Here is a 16,907-nt window from a genome sequence, read left to right as displayed (position 1 = left end):
TCCAGAAATCCTCATTGTTAAAATTAACATAGACATTTTTTCTTCTCCTTTTTACTTAGACATGGATATGTTACAGTTTTATTTGTGTGTGTGTGTGTGTGTGTGTGTGTGTGTGTGTGTGTGTGCATATGTGTACAAGTGCCAACAGAGGCCAGAAAAGGATGTTGTATCCCATGTAGCTGGGATTGTAGGCAGTTTTGAAGCCCTATGGGGTTACTAGGAATCAAACTCTGGTCCTCTGAACGAGCAGAAAGTATTCTTAATGACTGAGACATCTCCCCAACCCCAACAGATGTACATTTACATTAATACAGTGGTAGCATCTTAAACTTCCTTTGTATTTAAAACCTGTCATGTCTAGCTTACACTGCTGTTCTGAAATGGCTCAGAAAAGTATTGAAGGGCTGGTTCTTTGTCAGGTGTGCACTAGTAAACTAAATGAATTTCCTCTTGAAAGACTTTAGAAAACTAGGATTAATAATCTCCACCAAGGGCATCATTAGGGTTGTGACCACCAGTGAGCAGACAGGCAGAGAGGACAAAACTTTCACTTGAATTTTTGTGGGAGCAAATATGTTTATCTTAAGTAAAACAACTGGACCCCCATGTGTGTGCATCTGTGTGTGTTCACACTAGAAATCAAGCTCATACCATGGTAGGTAAAAATTCTACCATTGATATATATTCCCAGGCCACTCAAATTCTTTCTGAAAATGATGGAATTTATGGGAGACATGTTAGTTACGATTACAAGAATAACTGCAGAAACAGGAGAATTTGAGCACAATCATTGATCTCCACTCCCAATGCACATATCACTGCTGTCTACTTAGAACCGCCCCCCATACATGCAGATGCACTCATGCACAAAAACAGGAAAAAGAAAGATTTCAAGAAAATTTTAGTTAAAGGCCATAGGGTGGGTCTAAACCTTATCACATTAATGACAAAGGAGGAACAGATCACTTCTGTTCTGAGGTAGCTTTGGAGACTCTAAGGATGTAGAACCATAATATAAGAGGAATAAAAAGAGGGTAGTAGCCCAGTGGTGGTAGTAGAGGTGGTGGTGGTGGTGGTGGTGGTGGTGGTGGTGGTGGTGGTGGCAGTGGTGCACTCCTTTAATGCTAGCACTCAGGAAGAAGAGGCAGTTGGATCTCTGAGTTCGAGGTCAGCCTTGTCTACAGAGTTCTAGGACAGCCAGGGCTATACAGAGAAATCCTGTTTCTAAACCATCCAAAAGAGGGCAGTATATAGGAAAGGAAGAAAAGGGCAGTAAGAACAATGAGAGATGAAATAGACAGACATATATAAGACACAGAGAGGCAGAGAAGCGCATTACTAGGTTGGTAACGAGTGTCCTGGGGTTCATCAGAAGATGCATGCTTACAGTGAAGAATGGAGGATTTACTTGTGGCTTGCCACTGGGGACTTCGGAGAAGTAAACTGAAAGCAAACTGATAGATGGAAGCAGGGATTTGATAGTAATGTGTGAGGTAGGTTGGAGGGGCAGATGGATGTGCTACTAAATTAGATGGATGGACTAAATTACATACATGAATGCCTATAACAGTGTTCTTCATAGATGTTCAGCATTAGAAAAACTCAAATTCTCTTCAGTAGATTTTTCACAAAATTCAGTAGTGGATTCACAGTGGGAGAGCCACATGACTGAATTGTAACTAGAAAGAGAAGACTAGGGTACCTATACCTAAAAAAACTAAAACAGAGATTCAAGGAATTGTGGGCAAGTCTTTCCTCAAAGGGGCAACATCTGAGCTTTAAAATGATCTAAATCTCATTGATTACAATGCAGTGACCTTGTGGAGAGATAAAAATGTTACATGTCTTCAAAGACGAAGCTGTGTAGTGATAAATAGACTAATTTGTCCCCTTTAACAGCTGCCATCACCTTGTACAACTAGTTTAGCCACTTTGTGTGTCTGCTGGTTGGAATCTTGACATGTATGTTAAATCCTTGGGCTCCCTGTTGTTTCTTTCTTGTTTTATACAATGGCAGCATTGTGCTGAATGAGAAAGACAAGACAAGATTATATTAAAGTGGAAATCAAGGATTGCAAAATGATGATATGGTCAAAAACACATAGAATGAAATGGTTAAAAACATACATAGTGGCAGCACATGTCTTTGATCCCAGCACTTGGGAGGCATTAGTAGGTGCGTTCAAGGCTAGCCTAGTCTACAGAGTGAATTCCAGGCCAGCCAGGGCTGTTACACAGAGAAACCCTGTGTCAGAGAGAGAGAGGGAAGGAGGGAGGGAGGGAGACATGTGGAGAGCAGATGGATTTTGGAGGTGTTGGGGAATAATGAACTAAGTTCTGCCTGTAGTGATACTTTTAAAAAGTCCAAACATTAAAATTCATAGAAATATACATATAGAAGTTCAATTTTGCTATTAATATTTGTAATGGTAGCATCACAAAGAGTAGAAACATTTTGTTGTATGTGGTAAAGAAACATCATTATTTATAACGTATGTTACATACACTTCTCAAATAATAGAAAACATAACTCCCATTTGCACTTAATTGTAAACTATTAAACATAAGTCAACAAAAACATTTATTTTTGAGAGCCTTTCTTTCTCAGTGGTGAACTTTTTGTGCAAATACATCTTGCTGTGATCACTTGCCAAGAGACAGTCCCAGCCACATTCCATTGTCTTTCTCTTGACTCTCCAAGTAGATAACTACTCCAAATACCACCACACCTGCAGATACTAGTGAACTCTGCCTTTCAGAAGCTCAGTTTCTTCTTTAAAATTGCATTATTTTTTTTACAGCCTAGCAACATCCTCTATGCTTTTTGATAACAACAATCATGCATGTTGATAGTTTATTTTTATAAATTCTATTGTAAAAATCTTGCAAATAAAAAAAAAATGCCAGGCAGACTCATGGCTCCAGCTTTATATGTAGCAGAGGATGGCCTTGTTGGTCATCAATGGGAGGAGAAGCCCTTGGTCCTTCGAGGCTGGACCCCCCCCCCAGTGTAGGGGAATACCAGGGTGGGAGTAGGGAAGGGCTGGGTGCTTGGGTGGGGGAACACCCTCATAGAAGAAGGGGGAGAAGGGATGAGATAGAGGGTTTATGGACAGGAAACTGGGAAAGGGGATAACATTTGAAATGTAAATTTAAAAAAATTCAATAAAAAATGCCAGGCAATGAAACTAATGAGAACTAAAGTGTATGCCTCTCAGTGTACTTCTGTACAGTTAAAATACCTGTTCTGAAGCTGTTGAGCTTCCCATTGCACTTTCACTACCGAATATATTTTATGCACTTATCTATCTCTAAAAAAAAAGAAAGAAAAAGAAAACATCTGTGACAAAGTTAGACTAGGAAAATAATAATTAGCTTTCTGTTCTCTTTCATATCTCACATGCATTCCTTGTATTCAATCCTTCCCCACCTCCTAATATCAGCCCTTTCTTGCTTTCATTTTTGAATGTTATACTGTACCCACATGTAACTTTGTTTATAGCCATATATATTATTGGCTAGGTTCTGCTTATGGGGGAGAATATGTGATGTTTTTCTTTCTGAATATTAAATGTTCTAAGTGCATTCATTTTCCTGAAAATCTTGTAACTACATTTTTACATTTTTATTTTAGCTGAATAGTATTCCTTGCTATGATGAATAAAGCAGCAATAAACATGTGGGTAAATAGCTCTATGGTAGTATATGGAGTTCTCTGAGATGGTTCTCATTTTAATGGAGGACTTTGAATACTATCAGAGTATCTAGCGTTCCATGAATGAATGAATGAAAAACCCTACAGGCTTAATAAGCCCCACAATCAATAGTGACATACAAAGAGCTCTCTCCTGTCTGCTTCATTATGAGCACTATTTCCTTACAAACATTCTGTTCTTAATAACAAAAGTTTACCAACAAACATATTTCTTTGGGTTCCACGAAAGTTCACTGAGTGAAAAGCAGCCTTTTTTCTGTTTAACAAAGACACTGGCTCCCACAAAGGACAAGGAAAAGAGGTCTGTCTGAAGCCTTTATTTGCAAGTGGAAGCTGCCAGCAGTCATCAATTAAAAGTTCAGACATCTAATAATAGCCTAAGCTCAGCAGAAGAGAGTAGCTGATTGTGGATACAAAACTAACAAGACAAATCGGCTGTTTTTAGAGTCAGTTTCCAAACCGTGCCATTTTAATAAGATTTTTAAAAACCCCAACACATCAGTATGTTGTAAATACTGTCATTTCACTTGCTGTCGTTAGAATACTTTTTGAAGCCTTAAAATTGATTTAATGAGGTTATTTTCTCATCTGTGTGAAATAATGAGCACGAAGTATTCCTTTTTAGATACCATTTTAAAACCTGATTCTTAAGACAGAACACAACAAAATACGACTCAAGGGGGCCAGTGAAGCTAAACATTCCTTCCCTAGATTTTTATTCTTCCGCTACCCCCCACCCCACCCCCATCCCCACCCCCACCCCCACCCCCACCCCCTCCCCAAGCGTGCATCTACAACCTTCCCCCATTTTAAAGGCGGAGAAGCTTCCCAGAGAAATGGTGGACTGTAGGATTTGGGGGGAGGGGAAGGGAAGTATAGGGAGCAAGGGAGAGAAAGCGACGATTTCCCAAATTAGGAGAATTGGTCGATGTACCCTAAAGGACTGATCTTTTCCTGGTAATGTGAGTAAGGTGAATAGATACTACTTGGTGACGAGACCAGTTTTATTGTCTCCTATTGGCAAATAGGAAAAAAGATTGACAGTATCAAGTGAAGGGAATGTAGGGGGCGGGCTGCATGTTAATGGGAGGGGTAACCAAAGGCTGGAGCTCATTGATGACGCGGTCCTCACGTGACCAGCAGTCGACGTGTGCAGAAGTCCTCACAGTCTAGGCCCAGTTCCTCAGTAGCAGCTCAGTCCTGCTATAGAAGAGTGGCCCTGCTACTTCCAGGTACTTTAATAGTGGGCGCTGGCTCAAGAGACCATAGGGTGGAGGGAACAGAGAACAGATAGCATGCTCGTCCCGCACTATTTCCCTTATCCTAGGGTTCTGCTAAACTATTTTGTGCGAGAGATTTAGGGTTGCTTGGTGAGGAATGGGGTAGACTGCGAGGGGGTAGCTAACCGAGTCGGGCAGAGAGAAAGAAAAGAGGGGGAAAGACAAAATGCAAGAGACGGAGAGAAGAAACAATAACACTGTGGGGAAAACTTGTCTAATTCTTTGCCCTCTTGCTGGGAAACAGGGTAGAGATGAAGGCGGGGTTGCCACAAAAGGAGGGAGAAGAGGGGGACGTGGAAAAACTTTGTGCTGTTCGTTAGCAAGAGCTTTTGATTTAGGCACTGGTATGCTCACCAAGCACTCCTGTCTTTCTTCAGGACTCTTGATTATTGGGCGCGACATAATTGAGGTGCAAGAAGAGAGGAAAATCTCCAGATACCTACAGGTCAGTGCAAGGGTGCGATTGCTCGAGGTCCTTTTGGGTGGGGGTAGGAGTGTGGAAGACACCAAAGCACATATCCCAGGGGCGCCACAGCTGCCCCCTATCCGGATTAAGCACAGAAGGCCCCTGCGGATCCTGCTGCGGAAATGGGGTGAAGGAAGGAAAGGGAGAGGCTAAAGACATTTAAAAGAAAGAGAAAGAGGAGAACGCTGACCGGACTGTTGCTGGTGAGAGGCTGAGGATGGGAGGACTTGGAAAAGCTCGAAAGGGCGGGAGTGTTAAAGCCATGTGGTGAGGGAAGGGTTAATTCCTTCCCCGCCGCTCCCATTTCAGTGCTAGGAGAGGTTTGTTGCAGGGCCTGCTGGGAAAATGGTGGGCTGGAGCCGGGACAGGAGAAGATGGAGTTAGAGAGCAGTGGGAGGGGGGGAGGTGGAGGAAGGGGTGGAGTCAGGAGCTCAGAGCCTGACTTGTCTAGTTAGAAAACTTTTTGGCAATTAAGAGACCTGAATCAGAAAAGTCAATCGCTATGGGAACACAAAAGCTCGTCCATCTGCCTGACACCTTAGTCGGTTTTGTTTTCTTGTTTTTACCTCCTAGGATTACTTCATTAAGAAAAAATAACCAACATGCAAAAGTCTTGTGACGAAAACGAAGGAACACCCCAGAACACTCCAAAAGCAGATGAAGGCCATCCTTCAGAAGATCCACCACAGCAGGCAGGAGAAAATCTTCAGGCTTCTGGAGAAAATGTGAGAGAGGAAACTGATGGAAGCCTTCGAGGAGAGCCTGCTGAACCCAGCCCAGAGCCTAAAGAGGACACTCCTGCAAGGCATCTGAACCCTGAAGAAGTGATAAGAGGAGTAGATGAGTTGGAAAGGCTTAGGGAAGAGATAAGAAGAGTAAGAAATAAGTTTGTGTTGATGCATTGGAAGCAAAGACATTCCCGAAGCCGTCCTTACCCTGTGTGCTTCAGGCCTTGAAATCGTTTTTTTCTCTATTGAAATGTGGCTGCTGCTTTCTTTCTCTTAGCATTTTTCTGATGTATCTTTGAACTTCATTTTACTTTTAATAATAATTACCTGGCGGTATTTTCTTTTAGGTAGTTTCGTTGTTACCAGCATCTCATTGGATTTTGGATTTTTGACCCATTTTCCACGTTTATCTTTCAGTTGGAAAGTTTCACACTTATGCATGGAAATATACAATTAAACAGCAGATTGAAAAGCAGCATATTTAGGATCAGCTCACATATATAGGAAAATTCCTAATTATGTGTGTACATGTATAATTATACGTATCAAAAAACTTAACTGCTTATTTTTGGTGTGGTGTGTTTTAATTTTGCCTTTTGCTTATGTTGATTTTTTTAATGAATACATGTCTCAAAGAACTGCAGATTTTTTTAATAAGTGGGAGTTAATTAAAATTAATTTGTAACCAGCTTGTAGAGGCAATAAAGGCACTAAACTCCTGATGAACTATTAAAAAGAAATGTAAACCTGGAATTACCTCTGGATTTCTTAGCCAGAGGAATAAAACTGGCAATCATTATAGACACACTTGGTTAAGACTTGGTCTTTTCGTGGGGAAAATACTTGCCTCGCAGGAATCTGTGGAACATAGTATGCACTCATATTTGAGAGAGGACATGGCCTCACTCAACCTGTGCTCAGATGCAAGACTGGTAGGCTGAGGTGGGGGGCTGGGCTTCCATGCCATTCTTAAGCTGTTGAGTCACAGCCCTTTCTTCTCTGGGACCTGCCATGCTTACCAACTAGGGTCACTTCTGCTGCATCCTGCCACTGGGGTCTTAAGTATAAAGACCCCACTGGGTTTCCTTGAAACCCAGTTGAACCCCTACCCCTAGTGTTCAATTGCAGGTGGTGCCACTATATATGGCATTTTGTTTTCTTTGAAGCAGTGTCTTACTCTGTAGCCCAGGCTATATTCATGGCAATCCTTCAGCTTCTGAAATGCTGAGATCTTAATTCCCTTTAAATCCTGTTGCAAGGCATCTGATGCCCTTTTCTGGTCTCTATACAAGATACACATGTATTCATGCAGGGTCATACAGACTTTTCAAAAATTGTTTTAACAACTACTCTAAGTTGAGGATTCTTGTAGAATCCTTAGCAAAAACAAAACCTTTTATTTTTAAACATTGGGCGTTTTCTCCATAGGAGATCCAACCAGATAATAAGCCTATTTGAAAGTAGACCAGGGTATCCATTTGAATGAAAACTCTGGGAGAATTACTGGGTATTTTGGGTGGTGTCTTTTGACTTTATTTTGCTTTTTGAGACAGTATCTCAGGTATCCCAGGCTTTAGAGCAATTTCCTTAAGTGGGGTAAGATTACCTTAAGCTTCTGATCCCGAGTGTAAGGGTTGCAGGTGCGTGCCACCGCTTTCAGTGTATATGATGCCGGGGATCAAATTCAAGGCTTTAGACATAGGTAAGCACTGCCAACAGAGCTGCATGCTCAGGTACCAGAACTGCTTCAAACAAAAAGACCATGCCCCTGCCTGCCTTGTAAGAAAAATCTAACTAAATGCTATTGGTAGGTCCCATTGGTTGAGGAGACCCTCGGGGAACATGTATAAATTGCACAAGGTTGGTTCACATTTCATTTCCTAAAAGATAATAATATAAAGTGAAGATGTGAGTGTACCTAAGAATCCATAACCGTCCCTTTCTACCTTCCCCTTAGTATCAAAAGATTGAAAACCTTTGACAGGTACTACGAACATGATGAAGGCACTTGCAGAAGATGGCTAGTGTATAAATGATAGATCATTGATCCTGTCAAATAAAGGGTATTTTCTTTTTTTTTTTTTTCTCGGAGCTGGGGACCAAACCCAGGGCCTTGCGCATGCTAGGCAAGCGCTCTACCACTGAGCTAAATCCCCAACCCCTTGTTCTGATTTTTGACTGACATATCACGTTTTTACAAATACTATTAAACAATTTTATTTTTGCCATAAAATTAATTTTATTTTAGAACAAAAAAAAATAGAAAATCGAAACTAAAAGAGGTGGAACTAGAGAGAAGAGCAGAATTGTCAGTCCCTTTAGGCTCTTTCAGTAATGATATTTGGATTCCTTTAAAAGTATTCCTGACATGCTCAGTTCCTTAATCTATTGTTCTTAGCCCTCTGTACCCTGTGTCCAATATCTAATATTTTTCCTTTGAAATTTTAAATTACATTTTTTATTGTGTGTGTGTGTGCTGCATGTGCTGCAGAGAATTTGTGGAGGACAACTTGCACGAGTTAGTACTCAGCCATGTGCATCCCGGGACAGCACTCAGTTTTTGCAGCAAGCACTTTTATTTCTCCAGAGTTATAAAAAATCATTGCAGAGAAAAGAGAGGGGAGGGAGGGAGGGATGGGGGGGGAGGGAGAGAGAGAGAGAGAGTGAAGATTGTGGTGCAAATGCTTTATTAAAATGTCTTATTTTCTACATTAGCATCATTTGGGAAGTATCTTGAAAATGCTGACTTCTGGGGCCCACATATAATCCGCTTGACTCATATTCTGCAGATGGATGGGCTGTAAATACAACATAGCTAACCAAGTGCCTCAGGTGAGTACTGTATACACTGAAGCATGAGGACGATGGGTGTGTACAGTGTGTTTTCCAATATAGATGGAGAGCATTAGGTAAATGGAATAAGGGTGTTGGAGAGAACATGGTGCAGTGCTTATTAAGACAACTTGACTGCTCTTCCAGAGATCCTGAGTTCAATTCCCAACAACTGTGTGGTGGCTCACAACCGTCTGTAAGGGAATCTGCTTCCTTCTGGTGTGTCTGAAGACAGAGCACTGATATACAAAAAATGCACGAATACATAATTTTTATAAAGAAAGATAAATAGAATAAAACATTGGTGAGTGCTGAAGTTCGACGGCATTGAAGTTGGATAACATGCTCAGCAGTTAAAGGCATTGGCTGCTTTTCCAGAGGAAATTCAATTCCCTGCACCCACATGGTGGCTCACAACAAACTGTAACTTCAGTCCCAGGGAATCCAAAGTTCTCTTTTGGCCTCTACAGGCACAAGGTATACATGTGGTACACAAATATACATTCAGGCAGAACTCAATCCACAAAAGTCTTACACACACACACACACACACACACACACACACACACACACACGTTTACTGAAACTTAAAAGTTAGAATGCTTGCATAAACATGAATGTAAAAGGGAACTATTAACAGTTCTGTATATAAAACTTAACAGCTTCCTGTTTACAAGGAAATACAGGATTAAAAATTAAAAAGCCGAGGGGCAGCCCCCAGTCTGCTCCATCTTCGTTTGTGAAAAGCACCAACATGTATCTCTTCTATTGTTTGCTTCCAGTGATTAAATCTAAATCATTTGAAAAAAAATAACAAGCCTAAGGCCAGAAATATGAGATAAAGTTTTTTGAACATTGTGCTGAGGTATGCATTTTCTTCTGTGTAACATGAGCAAAGCATATTAGAAAAAATTCAAATCCAGATGAGTTTTCAAGATTGCAAGAGCTCTAAGGATGCTGCCTGGGTTGGAGTTCCCGCTAGAGTAAGGTTCCAGGGGCCTAGACTCACTGTGACTGATGACTAGAAAAGCTGCATTCATCACCTTGGTACTTAGAGAGTCACTCAGGCACAGGGCTGCCATTTGGTTTCTCTGCTCAGGAACCACCACTTTCAGAGCAGAGAGCTGAGAGGAGAGCGATCCTGGACAGACTTACCTGGAGGGCTGTTCCCACCCCAAGCCTGAGCATGTTATCTCTTCTTCTGTTAATCTTTCTCTTTTGGAAATTGTTCTGTTTTTTCTTCAGGAGAAGAGAGTAAAGCCTCAAAGCTTCCTCCCTGGAAACACTGGTTAGGACAGATTTTGAGCTGGTAGGTGTCTCACTGGTTCTGACTTGGGGTTGAACTATAAGGAGGTGATCCTTGCTTCGGAGTCCTATGAACTAGTCTCCCAACTGACTGGCAAAAATGAGGTTAGCCAGCAAATAAGATCTCCCCCATTTTTGTCCCACCCACCCTGTTCAGACTTCCAGAATGGCCTGAAATGTGCCCTGGCCTGGTTCTATGATGAGTTAGCTCTGTGTCTCTCTAGTGCAGGACATCTCAAGGCTCTGTCAGCTCAGACCCAAAAGCATATATGATCGAAAGTAAAGGAAGGGGAAAAAATGCTCTCACCTCTTGTCTGAGCAACCCTACACTGCAGACTCAGTCTTTGAGTTGGAGATTCAGGGCAATCCAACTGAACTGGGGTTTAGATGCTTTGTAAGGGGCTGTTGCCAGTGTCCACATTCATAGGCACAGCGGTGATCCCAGCGGTGATCCCAGCTGGAGGAAATCTGATGCAGCTGGCCTCCATGGGCACCTTCATTCTCCTGCATGCTCACATGCATACACATACATTTAAAATAAAATCATTGAGAAAACACAATTAAAGCTGTTTTGTAAGGCATCGACAGAGGAAACAGTGCAATTAAGTTCAGTCATGTTTTTCATATTTGTCTTCTGAAGAAATGTTTCTGACATTTTAAAAAATTTATCTATCGAATTAGATATTAACACTAACAAAACCTGCATCTTATGTTATGGTTCTAAAACATAAATATTGTTAATTAGCAATAAATGCTTATTTAGAGAGGTAGATGTCTCCTCCTTTGGAAAACTTCAAGATTGGTATCCACCTCTAGTTAAATAAACAGACATTAGTAATATAATGTACCATATTTCATGGATTCAAAGAAGTATGAAGTATTATTTCTATCTATTTATTTTGGTTTTTCAGTACAGGCATTCACTGTAGCCCTGGCTGTCTTCAAATTCACTATTGTAGTCCCGGCTGGCCCCCACACCCTCTGCTGAGTGCTGGGATTAAATGCTGGCGCCACAATGCCTGGATGCTTTTGTTACCTTTTAATTATATGTGTGTGTCGGTGTGTGGCTATGAGCATTCCTGTGTGAGATTGATCATGGAGACCAGAAGCATCAGATTCCCCCGTGGGAGCGGTCTTTACTAGCAGCTGTGAGCCCCTGGATGTAGGTGTTGGGAATAGAATTCTGCAGGATTCATAAGAAGGCTTTAACCTTTTGAGTCGTCTTTTCTGGAGCTCAGCCCCAGCTTCTGGCGGCTTAAAGGATTCTTTGAGTAATGAGGTGAGAATTCAAATTCTTTGGTTTAGAAATGTAAAGTGGGGGCCCCAGGGACGTCTCAGCAGGTGAAGGTGTTTGCGGCCAAACGGGAGAATCTGAGTTTGGATCTCTGGCACCCAAACGAGGAGGGAGGGAACCAACTCCTCCGGCAAGTTTTCTTTTAAGTCCCACACGTGTGTGTATACAAAGAGAGGCAACTAGACAAAGAAAGAAGGGGGAAAACAAAGTAATAAGAAAAGAAAGACAATGAGGTTAAGTGTATTGATATTCTTACAGACAAATAAATGGATCTCGTATCACTGTGGGGTACCAGTTCTCTTCTTTCTTGAAGGGCAGCTACTTTTTTTTTACATCTACTTTCTTAAAAACCAAGACATTTATAGTGTGCTAGACATGACTCTTTGACGAAACAAAATGTTTCTTCTACCACTATTTTTGCTGTGATCAGCCCTGTAACCATCATCAGCTGTGGGTGGTGAGCAAGCACTGAGGACTCTGCTTGAGCACAGGTCACAAAATGTGAGATTTGGAAATAATCATTAACCAAGCCCTGGAAACCCACCACCTAAAGTGATGGACTGAGTTTATTGGGAAAGGGCATGGTAGAGTAAGATTTTCTGATTAGAAGTATGAGATCAGATTGGTTAATTAACCTAAAATGAATTATATTCATCTATAAAATGAGACTGGATTGTGGAAAGCAAATTCAGAAAACTGTATGTTTATCAGTTGTGATTGCTATTGTCAGAACCATTACCTAGCCTTCTTACTCCCTTGCAGAAGAGAAGCAACTTTCAGACATGCTAAATAAAGGAACCAATTCATTTGTAATATAAAAAGCAATAGCACAACACTGAATATTTACAATATGTATTCATGTTAATGCTGTTTCTGCACTGTAAGTTGGTAACAAAGGTAATCCCCACACTTTCCTATACTTTAGCTATATTTTGAAACTATGTTGTAAAAATACATCATTGATACAGAAATGTGTTTCTGCCACTTGGTTACAAGACAAAGCCAACTACAGTATTCCCATTTCCCCCACAGATTAAGGACAAATTGCAAAATATTTAAAGTGACTATTTCTAGTATATTATTGTTAAAAAGCTATTGCTTCATCTTTATTATTTTCTGTATTTTCACTTTTAACGTCTTCCAGTGAGTATGTGGATATCTAAACCCCATGCCAGCTGAGACAATACAGTCCCATTTCTAACTTTTTCACTATCTTATATAGTAAGTAATCAGTCATTCAATTTCTCCCTTGTTTCCAGCTCCATTTGCTTCAGAGAAGAACCTGTTTTTAGTATTGGACTTCTGTGGGTCCTGACTAGGAGGCTTCCCTTATCTATTACCTTCTTGCCACACCCCCTATTGTTAACTAAATTGATGCTACCATTAGATCTTTTGTCACCTGGTGGCATTTCCTTGCTGCTTTTGAAAAATTGTCCAATAAAGTAACATAATTCTCAAAAAAAATATATAGAAGCCTGGTGGTGTTGCCCCATGTCTTTAGTGCCAGCCTGGTCTACAGATCAAATTCCAGGCCTCAATGAAAAACCTGATCTTGAAAAAAAAAACAGTGACAAAAGAGCAAGTGAGAAAAAAAATCAGTAAGGAAAGAACTTGGCTGAGGTGCTTTGAGGTATGCTCAGTGACAGACCACTTGCCTAGCATACATGTACCCCTGGATTGGGTCATGAACATCACATGAAAGTATGTAATTCATTTTAAATCTGCTATAGATGTATGGAGAGAGAGAGAGAGAGAGAGAGAGAGAGAGAGAGAGAGAGAGAGAGAGAGATTCTAGAAGGGCATATGTTTACTTATGTTTACCACAGAGTCACAGGATCACATTTCATCTGTTTATTCATCCAGTCCAATAGATAATTCCTGGAAGACTCCTATATGTCTGACCATTCTAGTCAAAATCTATTTATCCATTTCAGAGTTTGAAGACTATATATTCAGCTGCCTTCTGGACCTGATCATTCAAAGTGAAATAAATAAACATGACTAAAATAGCCATGTGGGTGTGACTCTGCCAAGTTTTAATCCAGTTTACGATCTGTTCCTCAATCTTACCAGTTGACAATGTAACACAGAGGAAGGAATGCAGGACCTTTTTTTTTTCTTTTTTTTCGGAGCTGGGGACCAAACCCAAGGCCTTGCGCTTGTTAGGCAAGCGCTCTACCACTGAGCTAAATCCCTAACCCCATGCACGAGATTTTGAGACAGTGAAAACTGCTTGAAATAATGCATTTGCATTTGTCAGAACTCTATAAGTGATCAACAGAATTCTTAGTAAGCCAGGAAATGGACTAATCAAGTTTCATACAAAAAGCACACTTCACCCAAATCTTCGTTATCTATTTGGCCACCATGGGTACTAATAATGTTCAAGACCTAATAATTTTTGTATTTATTTACTGTGCTCCTTTGGATAGGACCTAAACCCCAGCAACATGCAAAGCAATGTTCTTGCCTTCACGATGCATGGACGCTCATCTATGTGATTTTGGAAAGTTCAGATAAAAATTTACATAGAGGGAAAAGTACAGTTATCAAGTGTGCAACTCAATATGACTAAAATTGTAAAATGTAACATTTCCATCTTTCTCAAAAGTCTTTCCCTTCTTACTCATTTTCCTGCTAGAAACCAGTCTAATTAGTCCTAAGAATTGATATTCATTTATCTGTTGAGGAGCTTTAGATAAAAGTGTACAGTATGCTCTTGTTTGTAACTGCAATCTTATCTGTCATCCAGATAATGCTTTAAAACTTCACCTCGGTGGAACTGGAGCTCACTGTGTTACATAGAACAAGACACACTCAGATGAAGATATGCAGAACCTAGAAATGTGTGTGTGTGTGTGTGTGTGTGTGTGTGTGTGTGTGTGTGTGTGTGTGTGTAATTTGTTTCTCAAGACAAAATTTCTGTATGTTGCTCTGGCTATCCTGGAACTTGCTCTGTAGATCAGGCTGACTTCAAACTCACAGAGCTCCATTTGTCTCTGCCTCCTAGATATTGGATTAAAGGTTTGAACTACCACCACAGGACTCAAATTTATATTATTATCTTATATGTATGCATATTTTTGCCTTCGTGTATTTCTGGGCCCGTTTGTGTCCTTGGTGTCTGCAAACATTGCCAGATGGCATTGACTTCCCTGGAATTGCAGTTATGGACAGATGAATGTGAGCCACCTTACAGGTAACAGGAATTGAACCCCATTCTCTAAGAAAGGAGCCAGTGCTCTTAACTAGTAAACCCTTTGTCTAGCCACTGTAGAATTAAAAAATAAAATAAGTGGCATGTAGAAGAGAAAGTCTCTGGGGAAAAGAATGAAGAGCAGTGGTCTAAAAGAGAGGGAATAGGACCAAAGTACATTTATAAGCATTGTGAAAATATTAAAATGAAGGCTATTCTTTTGTGCAATTAATGTATATTAATAAAACTAGGTTTTGCCTTGGGTGAAGAGATAGATACCTGTAATCCGAACACCTGGGACATGGAGGCAAGAGAATTAAAATTCAAGGTCAGTCGAAGCTACACAGGAGAGTTATCTAAAGAAGCAAATGCAAGAATAAACCAACTAAACAAAACAGCTTTATTATCTGAGAACTAAAAGCTACATATAATCCTAGGACTTGGAAGGCTTATCATTGCAGATCTCTGGAGGCAGAATCATGGTTGAATGTTCAAAGTCAGTGAGAGGTACAGATGAAGTTTGACACAAGACTGATTCACACAACACCTTTATCTATCTATCTATCTATCTATCTATCTATCTATCTATCTATCTATCTATCTACCTATCTATCTATCTATCTCTATCTATCTGTCATTTATCTATCACCCATCTTTCTGCCTATCTATCTATATCTATATCTATATATATATATATATACATAGGTTATAAAATAAGTTTTTTGTTTCTTTTTAAAGATTCATTTATTTATTATATATAAGTACCCTGTCACTGTCTTCAGACACACCAGAAGAGGCAGAAGAGGGCATCGGATCCCATTACAGATGGTTGTGAGCTACCATGTGGTTGCTGGGATTTGAACTCAGGACCTCTGGAAGAGCAGTTGGTACTCTTAACCACTGAACCATCTCTCCAGCCCATAAAATAAGTTTTAATAGTTGTGTGCATTAGTAGTTTCTTCTTTTACTATTATTTCTGCATAGTACTCCACAAAGCAAATACAGAATGTTTTTTTTTCCACTCAGAGACTGTGGGATATGTATACATTTTCTGTCTGTTACAAATATTGTCCTTATATATATGTCTATAGCTCTTTTTGTCCTCACAAATTCTCATTTCTCTTAGGAAATAGCAAGAAGAACAATTGCTGTGTTGTTAGACAAGATGAACATTTAATTTTATATGAAGTTGCTGGATAGTTTTCCCAAGAGATTATACTAATGATTATACTAATTGTTTAGAAGGGTGTCTTGCTAAGAAAATAAAATGTAATCAGAAAATATGAAAAAAATCTATTTGTAATAAAATAAAAATTTCTAAATGAAGTTTAATTTTTTTGTTTTAAAGATTTTTATTGGACATTTTTTATTTACATTTCAAATGTTATCGCTTTTCCAGGTTTCCCATCCCCCAAACCCCTCTCCATCCCCCCTCCCCCTTCTTCTATGAGTGTTTCCCACCCACCCACCACTTTCCCTTTCCCACTCCCCACACTGACATTTCCCTACACTGGGGAGGGAGTCCAGCCTTGGCAGGACCAAGTGATTCTCCACCCATTGGTGCCCAACAAGGCCATCCTCTGCTACATATGCAGCTGGAGCTATGGGTCTGTCCATGTGTACTCTTTGGATGGTGGTTTAGTCCCTGGGAAATCTGGTTGGTTTGCATTTGGGCTAATAGCCACTTATCAGTGAGTGCATACCATGTGTGTTTTTCTGTGATTGGATCACTCAGGATGATATTTTCCAGTTCCATCCTTTTGCCTATAAACTTCATGAAATCATTGTTTTTGATAGCTGACTAGTACTCCATTGGGTAAATGTACCACATTTTCTGTATCCATTCCTCTGTTGAAGGGCATCTGGGTTCTTTCCAGCTTCTGGCTATTATAAATAAGGCTGCTATGAACACAGTGGAGGATGTGGCTTTGTTATATGTTGGGGCATCTTTTGGGTATATGCCCAGGAGAGGTATAGCTGGGTCCTCCGGTAGTACAATTTTCTGAGGAGCTTCCAGACTGATTTCCAGAGTGGTTGTACCAGCTTGGAATCCCACCAACGATGGAGGAATGCTCCTCTTTCTCCACATTC

The 16,907-nt window shown here is 40.3% G+C and overlaps 1 protein-coding gene and 1 long non-coding RNA gene across 2 annotated transcripts in view; one reads left to right on the top strand and one right to left on the bottom strand.

The window, feature by feature from the left end:
• The window catches only part of LOC134484140 (uncharacterized), a 69,053-nt gene extending 63,578 nt beyond the window's left edge, over positions 1-5,475 (bottom strand). Inside the window, exon 1 of the long non-coding RNA XR_015646663.1 lies at positions 5,350-5,475. This is a non-coding gene — a long non-coding RNA (uncharacterized LOC134484140). The remainder of the gene's footprint in view (positions 1-5,349) is intronic.
• Positions 4,924-6,994, top strand: Tceal8 (transcription elongation factor A like 8). The gene is made up of 3 exons (NM_001014275.1): positions 4,924-4,947; positions 5,373-5,440; positions 6,035-6,994. The coding sequence occupies exon 3, from the start codon at positions 6,064-6,066 to the stop codon at positions 6,415-6,417; it is 354 nt and encodes a 117-aa protein (NP_001014297.1). The 5' UTR covers positions 4,924-4,947; positions 5,373-5,440; positions 6,035-6,063; the 3' UTR covers positions 6,418-6,994.
• The last annotated feature ends 9,913 nt before the right edge of the window (positions 6,995-16,907 follow it).

This window comes from Rattus norvegicus, chromosome X, assembly GCF_021556685.1.
Source record: "Rattus norvegicus strain SHRSP/BbbUtx chromosome X, alternate assembly SHRSP_T2T, whole genome shotgun sequence".
Lineage (NCBI taxonomy): Eukaryota > Metazoa > Chordata > Mammalia > Rodentia > Muridae > Rattus > Rattus norvegicus.
This window is presented reverse-complemented; position numbering and strand designations above follow the sequence as displayed.

Excerpts from the sequence above, each read along its gene's own strand:
- Tceal8 (NM_001014275.1), top strand. The coding sequence starts at position 6,064 with ATGCAAAAGTCTTGTGACGAAAACGAAGGAACACCCCAGAACACTCCA.